The following is a 15,906-nucleotide window of genomic DNA, read 5'->3' as shown; positions in this document are numbered from 1 at the left end:
TTTTTGCAACATAGATGCACTTAAAAACAAAACAAACGTAAAATTTCAGAGCGCACAAGTCCACTCAGTCCTACTTCTTATTCAGCCAATCGCGAAGACAAACAAGTTTGTTTACATTTGCAGGAGATAATGCTGCCCTCTTCTTATTTACATCATCACCAAAAAGTTTGCAGGCATTTGCATGACACTTTTGTAGCCGGCATTGAAAGGTATTTACGTGCCAGTTATGCTAAACATTCGTGTATCCCTTCATGCTTCGGCCACCATTCCAGAGGACATGCTTCCATGCTGATGATGCTTGTTAAAAAAATAAGGTATTAATTAAATTTGTGACTGAACTCCTTGGAGGAGAATTGCATGTCCCCTGCTCTGTTTTACCCGCATTCTGCCATGTATTTCAAGTTATAGCAGTCTCAGATGATGACCCAGCACATTTTCATTTTAAGAACACTTTCACTACAGATCTGACAAAATGCAAAGACAGCTACAGCACTAGACCCAAGGTTTAAGAATTTGAAGTGCCTTCCAAAATCTGAGAGGGACGAGGTGTGGAGCATGCTTTCAGAACTCTTAAAAGAGCAACACTCCAATGCGGAAACTACAGAACCCGAACCACCATAAAAGAAAATCAACCTTCTGCTGGTGGCAACTGACTCAGATAATGAAAATGAACACACGCCAGTGAGCACTGCTTTGGATTGTTATCGAGCAGAACCCGTCATCAGGATCCATGTCCCCTGGAATGGTGGTTGAAGCATGAAGAGACATATGAATCTTTAGCGCATCTGGCATGAAAATATCTTCAAAGGCCAGCTACAAAGTGTCATGCAAATGCCTGTTCTCACTTTCTGGTGACACTGTAAACAAGAAGCGGGCAGCATTATCTCCTGCAAATGTAAACAAACTTGTTTGTCTTCGCAATTGGCTGAACAAGAAGTGGGACTGAGTGGACTTGGAGGCTCTGAAATTTTACATTTGCAGGCTTTTGTTTTTTTACATAATTCTACATTTGTAAATTCAACTTTCATGATAAAGAGATTGCACTATGGTACTTCTATTAGGTGAATTGAAAATACTATTTATTTTGTTTTTTTACAGTGCAAATACTTTTAATCAAAAATAAAGCACTGTACACTTCGTATTCTGTGTTGTAATTGAAATCAGTATATTTGAAAATGTAAAAGACATCCGAAAATATTTAAATAGTATTCTCTTATTGTTTAACACTGCAATTAATCATGGTTAATATTTTTTAATCACTTGACAGCTCTAATTCAAATGAAACTAAGGGTTGTGGCTTCCATTTGATAGAATTAATACCCCTCCTACCCAAAGGCATTTTCATACACAAAGAAGCCCTTCAGTTGGCACGCACAATGTTTTTTTCAGTTATATCTTTAGAGATAGGAAGCCCCTATGAAGTCACACACAGAAGTGTGTGAAATGGATGTACACCTGAAAAGAAGGAAATGTGTTAATAGTTGGGATGATAGGGGGAGCAATGTAATCATCAACAACGTTTAGCTTAAGGTTCATATCCTTTAAGTATTTCTGATGGGTCATTCTTTCCAAACCTTTAGCACTGCCTTACTTCTTAGCATTTAAATATGACATGTTAAACCCAACCTGTGTTAGCCTGTTGTCATACCAAGGAATGTTATCTTTCAAATTTTATATAATTTACCATATACTATTTTTGGAACAACCAAGTCTAGATGATATGTGACCGCTATCTCTAGATCAGTGGAATAGCTGACCCTAAACCTCATAGCAACCACCGAAGAATCTGCCTGAAGTCACACTTGAAAGTTAAATGTTCCATTTGCCTGATCTTTTTTAATTAAATGTTTTGACAAAATGCAAAACAAGTTTCACTTTTTCAACAAGAGTCCAGACTAAAAATTGATATCTTGAGTCCTTAACATTGCTTATTTTCAACAGACTCCTTATTAATAACACTACGACAATGACAATTCTATGGATTTTCTTTTTCATATCCTACCTCTAGAGTGCCTGAAATACTCCAAGTTGTTTAAAGACTATATCTTTTTCTTGTGGTTTTAAGCACTATTTTATATAGCATAATCACCTTTCTTTTGCCTTGAGTAAGAGCAGTTTTAACAGTAAATGTTACTCTTGTTTCTCAGTTGAAGGAAGCACATTCAATGGTTAGCTGAATTTCAATAGCTGAATTTCCCCTCAGCTAGACCTCAGTAAAGTACATAACAGTCAATGCCTTCCTTAACATTGGTAAATACAATATAATTTTTCCAAAGTGTCAGAGGACATACTGTGGAAATAGAGGTCTTGTCTTTACAGTTAACTCTGGTTCCTGTATAAAAAAAAATAAGCAAAAATAATCCCATGAGATCTTTCTGTGAAAAGGCTGAGTTTTAATTGGATTATTAAAAAATATTTACATCCGTGTTGCAAAACTTTGAAGATCAGGTGCTAGGCTTTCTTTATTTAAAAATTCAAGTATATTACATGCCTAATTTGTACTTGCAATAATTGAGACTGAGCATGCAAATCAGATATTTGCATATGCAAACTGTCTGGTCAAAGGAGAAACAGAGGTAGGGCTATTGGATCCACAATTCACCAACCATCAGGTCTACTGCAGCCTGGAAGAGTGGCTTTACTGCCATTCCATAATGCAGAGTAGTGTATTTCTTCCATCCATTCCTCTCCCAGTGCACAGGTCCTTTACTCAGGCTGCGTGCTAAAGACAGGATTTATCCTCATAATGAAAAGTGTAAAGATTCATATAATCAATTCATAACATTATTTGTACCTGTGCAGAAATAGTTTAAAAACAAGCTAAGCACTGGGATGCAGAGGGTAATCCACCTTTACACTAACTAGTAGTACTAATGTAAATTTCAGTAGAACGTTAGAATTTTTCAAGCTTTTTCTGTGAGCCTCTGTCTAGTGTGGGGAGGGACACTGTAGGGGGAACCAGCAGTCCTGAAGACCTGCTACTCTGTTCCAAAACCACAGTGGCTAACTGGAACCAGTAAGAACCAAATTTAAGTATTCAACTGGTATCTCCACTAGGGAGTGGTAGCTCTGGAGATTTCAGTCCAAAGTCCAATTAGTTTCATATTAATAATAAGTAAGGCTACAATTACATCATGGAGGTCATGAAATCCGTGACTTCCATTGACCTCCATGACATTTTCTGCCCTGAGGCTAGAGCTCCCAACCAGCCTTGCCCTTGCAGCTCCCAGCCCCCAACCTGGCAAGGGGACCCCACGCAGCTGCCCAGCCGCAGCTGCAGCCACAGCCAGGCAACCCTCCAGCTACCAACTGCCCGGGGACCCCGCAACAGCCCAGCCACAAGGGCAGGGGAACCCCGGAGCTCCCACGCACCTCATGGTGCGGTACCCCGGAGCCCCAGCAGCAGTGGATGCTGAACCCACATTTTGTCAGGGATATTTTTTAGTCAAAGTCAAAGACAGGTCACAGGCTGTTGTGAATTTTTGTTTATTTCCAGTGACCTGTCCATGACTTTTACTAAAAATATCTGTGACACACACTTAGCCTTAATAATAAGGAATTGGTGTTTTTACTAAAGCTGACCCTAAATTTCTGTTGACCCTACTTATGTGACTGGAGCAACTTTCTCAGACAAAATGTCTGTGAACTTTAAAAGGGTTTAATAGAAGTGCTGATGTTAGATCTTGAAACTGAAACAGTCTATGATCTGAATTTATCATATAGTAAATGGTTTTCTGCACTCTCTAGATCAAAATCCCAACACTGGGATCTTTTTTAAAAAAAAAAGAAGCAGACATTTCCCTTCACGCATCTTGAGGAACTGTCTTGGTGTCTCAAGATAGATAAGAATCATTCAGAGCCCCTATTTAGCTTCATAATTTTACATGCATATTGAATCAGGATATATTGATCCTGGATGGATATAAACTATTCAGGAAGAATAGGCATGGCAGAAAAGGTGGGGGAGTTGCATTGTGTGTAAGAGAGCAGTATGATTTCTCAGAGCTCCAGTATGAAACTGCAGAAAAACCTGAGAGTCTCTGGATTAAGTTTAGAAGTGTGAGCAATAAGGGTGATGTCGTGGTGGGAGTCTGCTAAAGACCACCAGACCAGGGGGATGAGGTAGACGAGGCTTTCTTCAGGCAACTAACAGAAGTTGCTAGATCACAGGCCCTGGTTCTCATGGGGGACTTCCATCACTCCAATATATGCTGGAAGAGCAATACAGCAGTGCACAGACAATCCAGGAAGTTTTTGGAAAGTGTAGGGGACAATTTCCTGGTACAAGTGCTGGAGGAACCAACTAGGGGCAGAGCTCTCCTTGACCTGCTGCTCACAAACAGGGAAGAATTAGTAGGGGAAGCAAAAAGTGGATGGGAACCTGGGAGGCTGTGACCATGAGATGGTCGAGTTCAGGATCCTGATATCTGATTTGTATGCACAGTAAGATGCACAGGAAAAAAGGAGAGCAGCAGAATACGGATCCTGGAGTTCAGAAAAGCAGACTTTGACTCCCTCAGGGAACTGATGGGCAGGATCCCCTAGGAGAATAACATGAGGGGGAAAGGAGTCCAGGAGAGCTGGCACTATTTTAAAGAATCCTTATTGAGGTTGCAGGAACAAACCATCCCGATGTTCAGAAAGAATAATAAATATGGCAGGTGACCAGCTTAGCTTAACAGTGAAATCCTTGCTGATTTTAAACACAAAAAAGAAGCTTACAAGAAATGGAAGCTTGGACAAATGACCAGGGAGGAGTATAAAAATATTGCTCAGGCATGCAGGAGTGAAATCAGGAAGGCCAAATCACAATTGGAGTTGCAACTAGCAAGGGATGTTAAGAGTAACAAGAAGGGTTTCTACAGGTATGTTAGCAACAAGAAGAAAGTCAAGGAAAGTGTGGGCCCGTTACTGAATGGGGGAGGCAACCTAGTGAGAGAAGATGTGCAAAAAACTAATGTACTCAATGCTTTTTTTGCCTTAGACTTCACGAACAAGGTCAGCTCCCAGACTACTGCACTGAGCAGCAGAGTATGGGGAGGAGGTGACCGGCCCCCTAGAAAAGTGAAGGAAGAAAGAAGTGGTTCAGGACTATTTAGAAAAGCTGGACGAGCACAAGTCCATGGTGCCAGGTGCACTGCATCCGAGGGTGCTAAAGGAGTTGGTGGATGAGATGGCAGAGCCATTGGCCATTATCTTTGAAAACTCATGGCAATCGGGGGAGGTCCCGGAAGACTGGAAAAAGGCTAATGTAGTGCCCATCTTTAAAAAAGGGAAGGAGGAGGATCCATGGAACTACAGGCCAGTCAGCCTCACCTCAATCCCTGGAAAAATCATGGAGCAGGTCCTCAAGGAATCCATTTTGAAGCTCTTGGAGGAGAGGAAAGTGATCAGGAACAGTCAGCATGGATTCACCAAGAGCAAGTCATGCCTGACTAACCTAATTTCCTTCTCTGATGAGATAACTGGCTCTGTGGATGAGGGGAAAGCAATGGACGTGTTATTCCTTGACTTTAGCAAAGCTTTTGATATGATCTCCCACAGTATTCTTGCCAGCAAGTTAAAGTAGTATGGGCGGAATGAGTGGACTATAAAGTGGATAGAAAGTTGGCTCTATCGTCAGGCTCAACGGGTTGTGATCAATGGCTCCATGTCTAGCTGGCAGCCGCTATCAAGCGGAGTGCCCCAAAGGTCGGTCCTGGGGCCAGTTTTGTTCAATATCTTCATAAATGATCTAGAGGATGGTGTGGATTGCACCCTCAGCAAATTTGCAGAGGACACTGAACTGGGAGGAGTGGTAGATACGCTGGAGGGTAGGGTTAGGATACAGAGGAACACAGACAAATTAGAGGATTGGGCCAAAAGAAATCTGATGAGGTTCAACAAGAACAAGTGCAGAGTCCTGCACTTAGGATGGAAGAATCCCATGCACCGCTACAGACTAGGGACCGAATGACTCGGCAGCAGTTCTGCCGAAAAGGACCTAGTGGTTACAGTGGACAAGAAGGTGGATATGAGTCAACAGTGTGCCCTTGTTGCCAAGGCGGCCAATGGCATTTTGGGTGGTATAAGTAGGGGCATTGCCAGCAGATCGAGGGACGTGATCATTCTCCTCTGGGTCCAGTTTTGGGCCCCACACTACAAAAAGGATGTGGAAAAATTGGAAAGAGTCCAGTGGAGGGCAACAAAAATGATTAGGAGACTGGAGCACATGACTTATGAGGAGAGGATGAGGGAACTCGGATTATTTAGTCTGCAGAAGAGAAGAATGAGGGGGATTTGATAGCTGCTTTCAACCACCTGAAAGGGGGTTCCCAAGAGGATGGATCAAGACTGTTCTCAGTGGTAGCAGATGACAGAACAAGGAGTAATGGTCTCAAGTTGCAGTGGGGGAAGTTTAGGTTGGATATTAGGAAAAACTATTTCACTAGGAGGGCGGTGAAGCACTGGAATGGGTTACCTAGGGAGGTGGTGGAATCTCCTTCCTTGGAGGTTATTAAGGTCAGGCTTGACAAAGCCCCAGCTGGGATGATTTAGTTGGGGACTGGTCCTGCTTTGAGCAAGGGATTGGACTGGATGACCTCCTGAGGTTCCTTCCAACCCTGATATTCTATGAGTCAATGATTGATAAAGTAACAAGTTGCAGTGGAAGCGAGACAGAGTTAACCTCTGTCCTCAGTGCTAGTTAAAGTTATGTTTGAGTACTATTTGATCTCTTTCCCAGTTTGTAAAGTGAAGGACAGAGCTGTGAATGGGATTAAAAGAAGGTGAAATAAATAAATCTCTGCAGTCATTGTAGTTAGTCTAGATTGAAGGGATAAAGATTTGTGTCAAAGGGATAAATTTGTGTCAAATGATACATTTATCCATCCAGTAGATGAGTACTGAGTACTCTGCTGGTGTACAAAAATGGTACCTAGTATGGTCAAAATGAAACCAATGCTGTATTTTTATCATCATCCAGTCTACTCTGCTGTAGGAAGCAGAAACACACAGATATGAGTAGTCAGGAAAAAGAATTAAACTAATTACTACATGCTTCCTTTGTGGAAAATGCTGATAAACCATTTGCAAAATAATAATAATATTGAGAAATAAACAATCAAATCTCTCTATTAAAAATACCAAAAATTTGTGGAGTAGCTAAGAATACATCTAAAAAGCAGCACTATCCTGTCCTCAGACTTAGAGCATGTTCTCCCTGAATATGCATGTGGAAAATCCATTAATATAAATGGAAATTTCACATTTGGAGCTGGGGAAGTCATACCCTATGGATTTTCTCTCCTTTTACATATTTCTTCCTTTCAAAAAGGATTGCATATGAAACTTTTGTTAAACATTTACATAGGAAATTCAACATTTTTCTAAACTTTTATAGTAACAGTTGCAGTGGTCTGTGTTTTCAGAGTTCTTTGTTGGTGGTAGTTTTCATCGCGTTATTAAGGCAAAGAATCCATTGTTAAATTGTACAAAAAAAATCCTTCTGGACTGAGGTACACTAGCAATCTAGCTACAATATACTGATGCTACTGCCATGTGGAAAACCTCAACATCTTGAATACACCCTAATGGTGTACTTAAACACTCAAAGACTAGAAATAATAATAAAAAAAAAAATACAGTGAAGAGAATATCGCTCTAGAGTGGAGTGGCAGTCACTTCACATATGGGCATCAGAGGATTTGGGTGTTGTTTTTAATTGACAACCCTAGAGATTAATAATATCCCATATGGTTGAACGGAACATGTATAGCAATGGCAGTGCAAGTTTCCTGACATCAATTCGCCTATATGCCTCTAAACAGTTTCCTAAGGGACTGTGAGAAAGTACTCTTCTTGCTCACTCTGTTGTTGGCCTCACCTGAAACTGCTAATAAAGAGGTTTTTAGGACCAACTGTGAAAGTGATTTTGCATGGATGCCACCTATCACTAGGAAATGGATTTAGTAATCCCAGCTCTTTTTGCAAGAGATAGTGCTCAGCCAAATAAGTAATACATATTCCAGATACAATGACCTGAGATGGACTTAGATCTATTGCCTGGAGAATAAAAAGCTCCATGCCCCTTTACAGATCCTTCAAACCATGTAGTTCCTTAGGTAAGGTGGTTTGAATAATTGCATCCCTCAATCTTCTTATATTTTAATCTACTGCCAAGTTATTTTTTTAAAACCAATGTAAAATAAATAGTTAAAGATTTCCCCCCCCCCCAGTGGTAAGACCATAACACAAAAACCTGTACAGCTTTGTCAAGATCTGTCGTCAAATACATGCACACAACTCAAACTAAAATCAATTGAAGCTGCATATATATTCATTAAAACAAAATTTATCTTTTGAAGTCTGTATTATATAGCACAAGTCTGTCTCAAATGCAGCCCCCATGGAACTGATCGTATGAGTACTTAAATGAGCACAACAGCTGTTAAAGGCTCTGAAAAGGGAAGTGCCAGGCTCAGAAATAAAATCTTGCCAAAACCTAATTCACTTTCCATGCTCTTGATAACTGGAACTAATGTAGCCCTTCTTTCAGAATCAGACCAAATTTTTCTTAGAAGCAGCCTGTGGAAGAGATTTATATGTCCAACAAGGGACTACAGGCACCTCTGCTCTAGTCACACTACAGTACACCTACTGGATCAAACACTGAAGTGATTTCAAACATCTTGTCTTTCCCCCCATGTCCATAAAGGTTGTTTCTGTATGCAGAGGTATGCACTTTCAACAACATATTTAAGGAATACCAGAGGTACACTGCTAACCAAATGCTGGCATCTCTGCTTCCTACATAAAACTATTGCTGCAGAAAAATATATTTTTCATGGCTTTTTACTCTGTTTAAGTATTTGTCAGAAGAGCCTCCAGTGTAGAAATAATAATAATTTTGGAAAGGAAAAATAAAAACTAACTCATAGCTGCAGTAGAGTCATGATTAAGTTACCTTTTGGAACAGATATTATTTCTTACTAAAACAGAGATATTTTATTCATTCTCACTCTTCAGAGAGCTTAACCTTGCCCTATAAAGCTCACTGTAGATTTTAAGTGTACTTTCTCAAACACCTACTATTTTAGTGGGGGGAAATGGCACAATCCTGCAAAGTACTGAATGCCCACTATGAGGTGCTCAATTGCCTCAGCTCCTCCTGAAGTCACCGAGAATTAAGGTACTCAGCCTCTTGCATGAGACATATAATATTTTGTAGGATCCAGTCCTACATGAGTCTCCAAGGATCTCATATTCTATATTGTGCACATGTAAGTCTGACAGACCTACAAACAAAGCAGAATATCTTCAGAATAAAATGTAAATTTGAATTGCATTATTTGATTGCAAAAAGAAAAGGAGTACTTGTGGCACCTTAGAGACTAACCAATTTATTTGAGAATAAGCTTTCGTGAGCTACAGCTCACTTCATCGGATGCATTCAGTGGAAAATACAGTGGGGAGATTTATATACACAGAGAACATGAAACAATGGGTGTTACCATACACACTGTAAAGAGAGTGATCACTTAAGATGAGCTAATACCAGCAGGAGAGCGGGGGGCGGTGGGGGGGAAACCTTTTGTAGTGATAATCAGTAGTTTTACTTTGTGTAATGACCCATCCACTCCCAGTCTCTATTCAAGCCTAAGTTAATTGTATCCAGTTTGCAAATTAATTCCAATTCAGCAGTCTCTCGTGGGAGTCTGTTTTTAAGTTTTGTTGTTGAAGAATTGTCACTTTTAGGCCTCTAATCAAGTGACCAGAGAGATTGAAGTGTTCTCCGACTGGTTTTTGAATGTTATAATTCTTGATGTCTGATTTGTGTCCATTTATTCTTTTACGTAGAGACTGTCCAGTTTGACCAATGTACCTGGCAGAGGGACATGGCTGGCACATGATGGCATATATCACATTGGTGGATGCGCAGGTGAACGAGCCTCTGATAGTGTGGCTGATGCGATTAGGCCCTACAATGGTGTCCCCTGAACAGGTATGTGGACGCAGTTGGCAACGGGCTTTGTTGCAAGGATAGGTTCCTGGGCTAGTGGTTCTGTTGCGTGGTGTGTGGTTGCTGGTGAGTATTTGCTTCAGGTTGGGGGGCTGTCTGTACGCAAGGACTGGCCCATCTCCCAAGACCTGTGAGAGTGATGGGTCATCCTTCAGGATAGGTTGTAGATCCTTGATGATGCGTTGGAGAGGTTTTAGTTGGGGGCTGAAGGTGACGGCTAGTGGCGTTCTGTTATTTTCTTTGTTGGGCCTGTCCTGTCATAGGTGACTTCTGGGTACTCTTCTGGCTCTGTCAGTCTGTTTCTTCACTTCAGCAGGTGGGTACTGTAGTTGTAAGAATGCTTGATAGAAATCTTGTAGGTGTTCGTCTCTGTCTGAGGGGTTGGAGCAAATGCGGTTGTATCGTAGAGCTTGGCTGTAGACAATGGATCGTGTGGTGTGATCTGGGTGAAAGCTGGAGGCATGTAGGTAGGAAACCTACGGACCGCTATTTCTATTCCTGGTCACTCGATTAGAGACCTAAAAGTGACAATTCTTCAACAAAAAAACTTCAAAAACAGACTCCAACGAGAGACTGCTGAATTGGAATTAATTTGCAAACTGGATACAATTAACTTAGGCTTGAATAGAGACTGGGAGTGGATGGGTCATTACACAAAGTAAAACTATTTCCCCATGTTTATTTCCCCCCACCCCACTGTTCCTCAGACGTTCTTGTCAACTGCTGGAAATGGCCCACCTTGATTATCACTACAAAAGGTTTCCCCCCACCACCCCCCGCTCTCCTGCTGGTATTAGCTCATCTTAAGTGATCACTCTCTTTACAGTGTGTATGGTAACACCCATTGTTTCATGTTCTCTGTGTATATAAATCTCCTCACTGTATTTTCCACTGAATGCATCTGGTGAAGTGAGCTGTAGCTCACGAAAGCTTATTCTCAAATAAATTGGTTAGTCTCTAAGGTGCCACAAGTACTCCTTTTCTTTTTGCGAATACAGACTAACACGGCTGCTACTCTGAAACCTGTCATTATTTGATTGCTTTTTAATTATTTAAAATCATAGTCAGCTTTGACATATGCTTTGAATGTTGGCTCAAGGCTCCATTTTCCATCTGATTGCCAGACTCTTTGTCCACTGGAGGTCAAAGTTCACTCTTAATAGTGAGGATTCAGCAGTATTACATGCAGGGGGACTTTTTAAAAGAAAAAAAAAAAAAACACCCACCCAGTACACACACACACACACACACAGAGCAAATAAATTAATGGAAAATTTATCTTTCATTAAAATTCCAAACTCAAAGTTTTCCTACCAGCTCTAATAGATATTCCATAGGTTTGGTTGGGGTTTTGTTTGTTTGTTTTTGCATTTAAGCTAAAAATACTAATATTCTACGGCAAAGCTTATCTTTTTTCCCCCAGTCATTTCAATATGATGAAGAGCTACAAGGGTGGAGAGTTGTCTTGAGAGGGAGGGATTTGAGTTTTTCAGTTTCCTGGCTCATTGGTCATGGATTATCTTAAACTGTACTGCTCCACTTTAAAATGTCATTTTAAAAGTATGTCAAAGGTACCCCATATGGCACCCTTTTAAATATATCCATAAAACTCACACCTTCAAAAGTCAAAGATATATGTGGACACAAGAACAAATGGATATAAACTGGCCACCAGGAAGTTTAGACTTGAAATTAGACGAAGGTTTCTAACCATCAGAGGAGTGAAGTTTTGGAATAGCCTTCCAAGGGAAGCAGTGGGGGCAAAAGATCTATCTGGCTTTAAGATTAAACTCGATATGTTTATGGAGGAGATGGTATGATGGGATAACATGGTTTTGGTAATTAAATATTCATGGTAAATAGGCCCAATGGCCTGTGATGGGATATTAGATGGGGTGGGATCTGAGTTACCCAGGAAAGAATTTTCTGTAGTATCTGGCTGGTGAATCTTGCCCATATGCTCAGGGTTTAAGCTGATCGCCATATTTGGGGTCGGGAAGGAATTTTCCTCCAGGGCAGATTGGAAGAGGCCCTGGAGGTTTTTCGCCTTCCTCTGTAGCATGGGGCACAGGTCACTTGCTGGAGGATTCTCTGCTCCTTGAAGTCTTTAAACCACGATTTGAGGACTTCAAAAGCTCAGACATAGGTGAGAGGTTTTTCACAGGAGTGGTGGGTGAAATTCTGTGGCCTGCATTGTGCAGGAGGTCAGACTAGATGATCATAATGGTCCCTTCTGACCTAAATATCTATCAATCTATATATTAAACATACCTTCTCAGGCAACTGGGCTATGCACATATTTTTATACTGGTTTCCTTATCTCTGTCATATCAAGAATGGATATATAGTTTCAGTTTGTTTCTTAAAGATTTCACAAGAAACATAAGCATTCTATGACAGAAAGATTATTATGGGGGTGAATGACAGTTGTAACAGCACCAAAGCACTTTCACTTGCCACTACTGAGGTTTACACTCTCCATTACAACTTCACCTTTTTATGTTGGGAGAAGTAAGTTTTTCATTTTTCCTTAAAGATATGGGAGATACTCAGATATGCATACATATACAAAATAAATTTTGAAAAGCACAACCCCTAAGAGCATGTCATACCATACCTGTGCTTCTCTTATTGAAATGCAGATCTGAACATTAAACACAGAAATATATCATCATCTTTACCTGAAGGGTTTGACTGAACCGCTTTAATGGGGTTGCCCGTACAGGAGGAATGAGGCTTGCTAGTGATGTAACTCTAGAAAGAGGCTTGACCCGTTTGTTACTAGGCTCCTGTAGTTTAAAGAGAAAAAACAAAAAAGCAGGGGGGGGGACATAAAAGTCATCAGAAAAACATTTATGCTAGTTTTGTTAATTTTCTAATGTGAGCAATATAGACAAATAATTCCAGTGTATAATGCTGGCAATGACAGATTACCCTTGCTTGGTGCATACAGATCTGTGCAATAGCTGAAATATCACGTAGTAAGCAGAAGTAGTGGCATAAGTGGGAAAGACAAAAAGGCACAAAAAAAGCTCTCTCCAGATATAGCATCCTTCTAAAATGGTTTGTTTGCAGGGAATGCCCCTCAAACTGAAAAGTGCTCTGCAGTTAATGCATATTATGATGACCTTGTCATTGAAGGGAACATGTACAAATACAAAAAATTCCAACCCCCTTGTTTTTGCTCTGTCATTGTAAGTATGTAGTTCTGCATTTGATTAACATTTTATTCGAAAAAGTACAAATTAAATAAAAAACAGTGTCATGTGTTCATATTTACATGCAAATATACATATAGATGTGTATACACAGTATATATTTAAATGAAATAAAAAACTTTAACAAAAAAAATCTACTGTAAAAACGAATACTTTTCTTCACTCACACACTTTTTAACCTCTAGAATGCCTGCTTTTTGTGAAGTATAATATTCCATTTGTTGCATACAAAAATGAAAATATAAACAAGTGCAATACAAGGAAAGATTACAAATATGTAAAAACAGAAGTTACCCTTGGCTTGCTAATCTCCATCTGACATTTAATGGATCTTGAACAGCACGTGCAAAAGGCTACTTTTGACAGAGAAAGAGCCAAACCTTCTAAGTGAAGTTAAAAAACCCATCCGACATCATATTTTAAGTACATCCTATAGCAGTTCATCTTTCTTTTTCAGCCATGTTTATAAAGTTTGTGTAGGCATCCTCTACCTCCAGTTTTCTAGACAAATCCTTAGGAGAATGTACCATGTCATAGTATTCTTTTGCAGAGAGGTACGAATCCTTTTAGAGATGGGGATTTCCCATCCTTCCTGGTATTTAGAAAAATCCCAGATTTTCATTACTGGTCAGCAATATTCTGTTTCATTAGCACAGCTACTGAGAAGAAAGATGAGAACCAGCAAATAATTTATTTCTCAGCAGGCAGAGCTGCAACTCCATAAACATCTCGTGAAATGCAGGACCAGAACGTTAACCTTCCCCCCCAAACAAAAAATAATCAATTTCCCCACACATGCAATGTGGTGCTACAATCATTTCAGCATTAAAAAAAAAAAAAGCCTGCATTCTTATCTTCATCATGAAGGTGCCATTCAGATTCTTTCCTTTCCAGCAACCATCTCTTTGACACAGCTTTTTTGAAGGAGCATTTTTTTTACGTCACTGCAGCACGACTGGCATACTGAATACACTATGGAGTCTTTCAGCTTCGACTATAATTCTCGTCTGACTGGCACCTCCGTCATCAGCCGTTTTGTTTATTTTTTAAATTCATAATGCCAATCCACTAGCTTCCCATCGTAAAGACTGCTTGTCATTAATCATAATGCACTGCAGTGAGAGGACACTGAAGTCCCAAGGCAAAGGGAGTGCTACTGTATACCTAGCAGCAGAAATTACTTGGGCACGTATTATCTCTAATGCTACTAGAATCTGGCATTTAGAACTATGCAGACTGAGGAATCAGGACAGCTAAAAAGGCAAATATATCTTCCCAGAAAATAGGCAAAGGGGACTCGAGAGACGATTCTCCTCTGCCCTATTGCTGTACCATTTTCCACAAGGTTTGCCATCTTTGCTGCTCTGTATGTAGTCTTTGATCAAACTGGAATTATGTTTCTGATATAATGGCCCAAAGTCAGCTCTGGTGTAAAGAGATGTAATTTGGCCCTACATTGTATCACAGTGTAACCTGCTTGAAAGTTAGAAAAATCAAATTCCAATTAAAAATCTGTTAGAACTGTCTATTAATCTTCATGCATATTAACAAATCACACACACACACACATTTAGATTTTGAGATTGAAAGTGTAATAAATAATGAATACTAACATTTTAGCAATGATATTGTGATACCCATTGAGAATCCCTAAGGAGGGTAAATTTTGTTACAAAGCAAGTAAATTCATATTTCACTGTGTCTCTTAAGTGTCTTGTTCAGGACTACTGCGAGTGAAACTTGAATTACCCTCCTTTATCAACTAGTCTCAGACATTGTTCAAGAGGAAAAAAAAAAAGTCTTGGGTCACAGAAACCCCCTTGGGACTACCATCTGATGTACTGAGACTACCTCTAAGCCTGTTTTCCCTGGCACTTGGGACTTCAGTGCCCTGCCTGGTTGTGCCAGACACGTTAGCCTGCTATAAACACAGACCCAGGTCTGAACCACGTCCCCCAAAAGCTGCAGGCTTAACTGAAAACAGCTAAAGAAGTACTCCTGTCTTCAACACCCAGATACCCAGTTCCCAATAGGATCCAAACACCAAATAAATCTTTTACTCTGTATAAAGCTTATGCAGGGCAAACTCAAATTGTTCACCCTCTATAACACTGATAGATATGCACAGCTGTTTCCTCCCCCAGGTATTAATACTTGCTCTGGATTAATTAAGTAAAAAGTGATTTTATTAAATATAAAAAGTAGGATTTAAGTGGTTCCAAGTAATGACAGAACAAAGTAAATTACCAAACAAAATAAAACAAAAACACGCAAGTCTAAGCCTAATACAGTAGGAAACTAAATGCAGGTAAATCTCACCCTCAGAGATGTCCCAGTAAGCTTATTTGACAGACTAGACTCTTTCTTAGTCTGGGTCCAGCAATCACTCCCCTGTAGTTACTGTCCTTTGTCCCAGTTTCTTTCAGGCATCTCTTTGGGGTGGAGAGACTATCTTCTGAGCCCGATGAAGACAAAATGGAGGGGTTTCCAGGGACTTATATAGTTTTTCTCTTGTGGGTGGAAACCCCTCTCCAAGATGGAGTTTTGCAGTCACCTGGGCAAGTCACATGTTCATGCATGACTCAGTTCTTTACAGGCCAACGCCATTGTTTACATGTTAATTTGAACATTCCCAGGAAAGCTCAGATGTGGATTGGCGTCTTCCAAAGTTCATTGTTAGTTAAATAC

General features: G+C 40.1%; 1 protein-coding gene across 7 annotated transcripts in view; it reads right to left on the bottom strand.

The window, feature by feature from the left end:
• The window catches only part of ARHGEF3 (Rho guanine nucleotide exchange factor 3), a 306,129-nt gene that overhangs the window by 45,594 nt on the left and 244,629 nt on the right, over window positions 1-15,906 (bottom strand). For 6 of the 7 annotated variants that reach the window (XM_037903918.2, XM_043550619.1, XM_043550620.1 and 3 more), the window contains one exon: window positions 12,682-12,789. In XM_037903918.2, the coding sequence (XP_037759846.1) occupies window positions 12,682-12,789 (108 nt within the window). Of the gene's footprint in view, window positions 1-12,681; window positions 12,790-13,512; window positions 14,212-15,906 lie in introns of those variants that run through there. The other variant, XM_037903923.2, reaches the window with a different exon arrangement.

This window comes from Chelonia mydas, chromosome 7, assembly GCF_015237465.2.
Source record: "Chelonia mydas isolate rCheMyd1 chromosome 7, rCheMyd1.pri.v2, whole genome shotgun sequence".
Taxonomy (NCBI): Eukaryota; Metazoa; Chordata; order Testudines; family Cheloniidae; genus Chelonia; species Chelonia mydas.
This window is presented reverse-complemented; position numbering and strand designations above follow the sequence as displayed.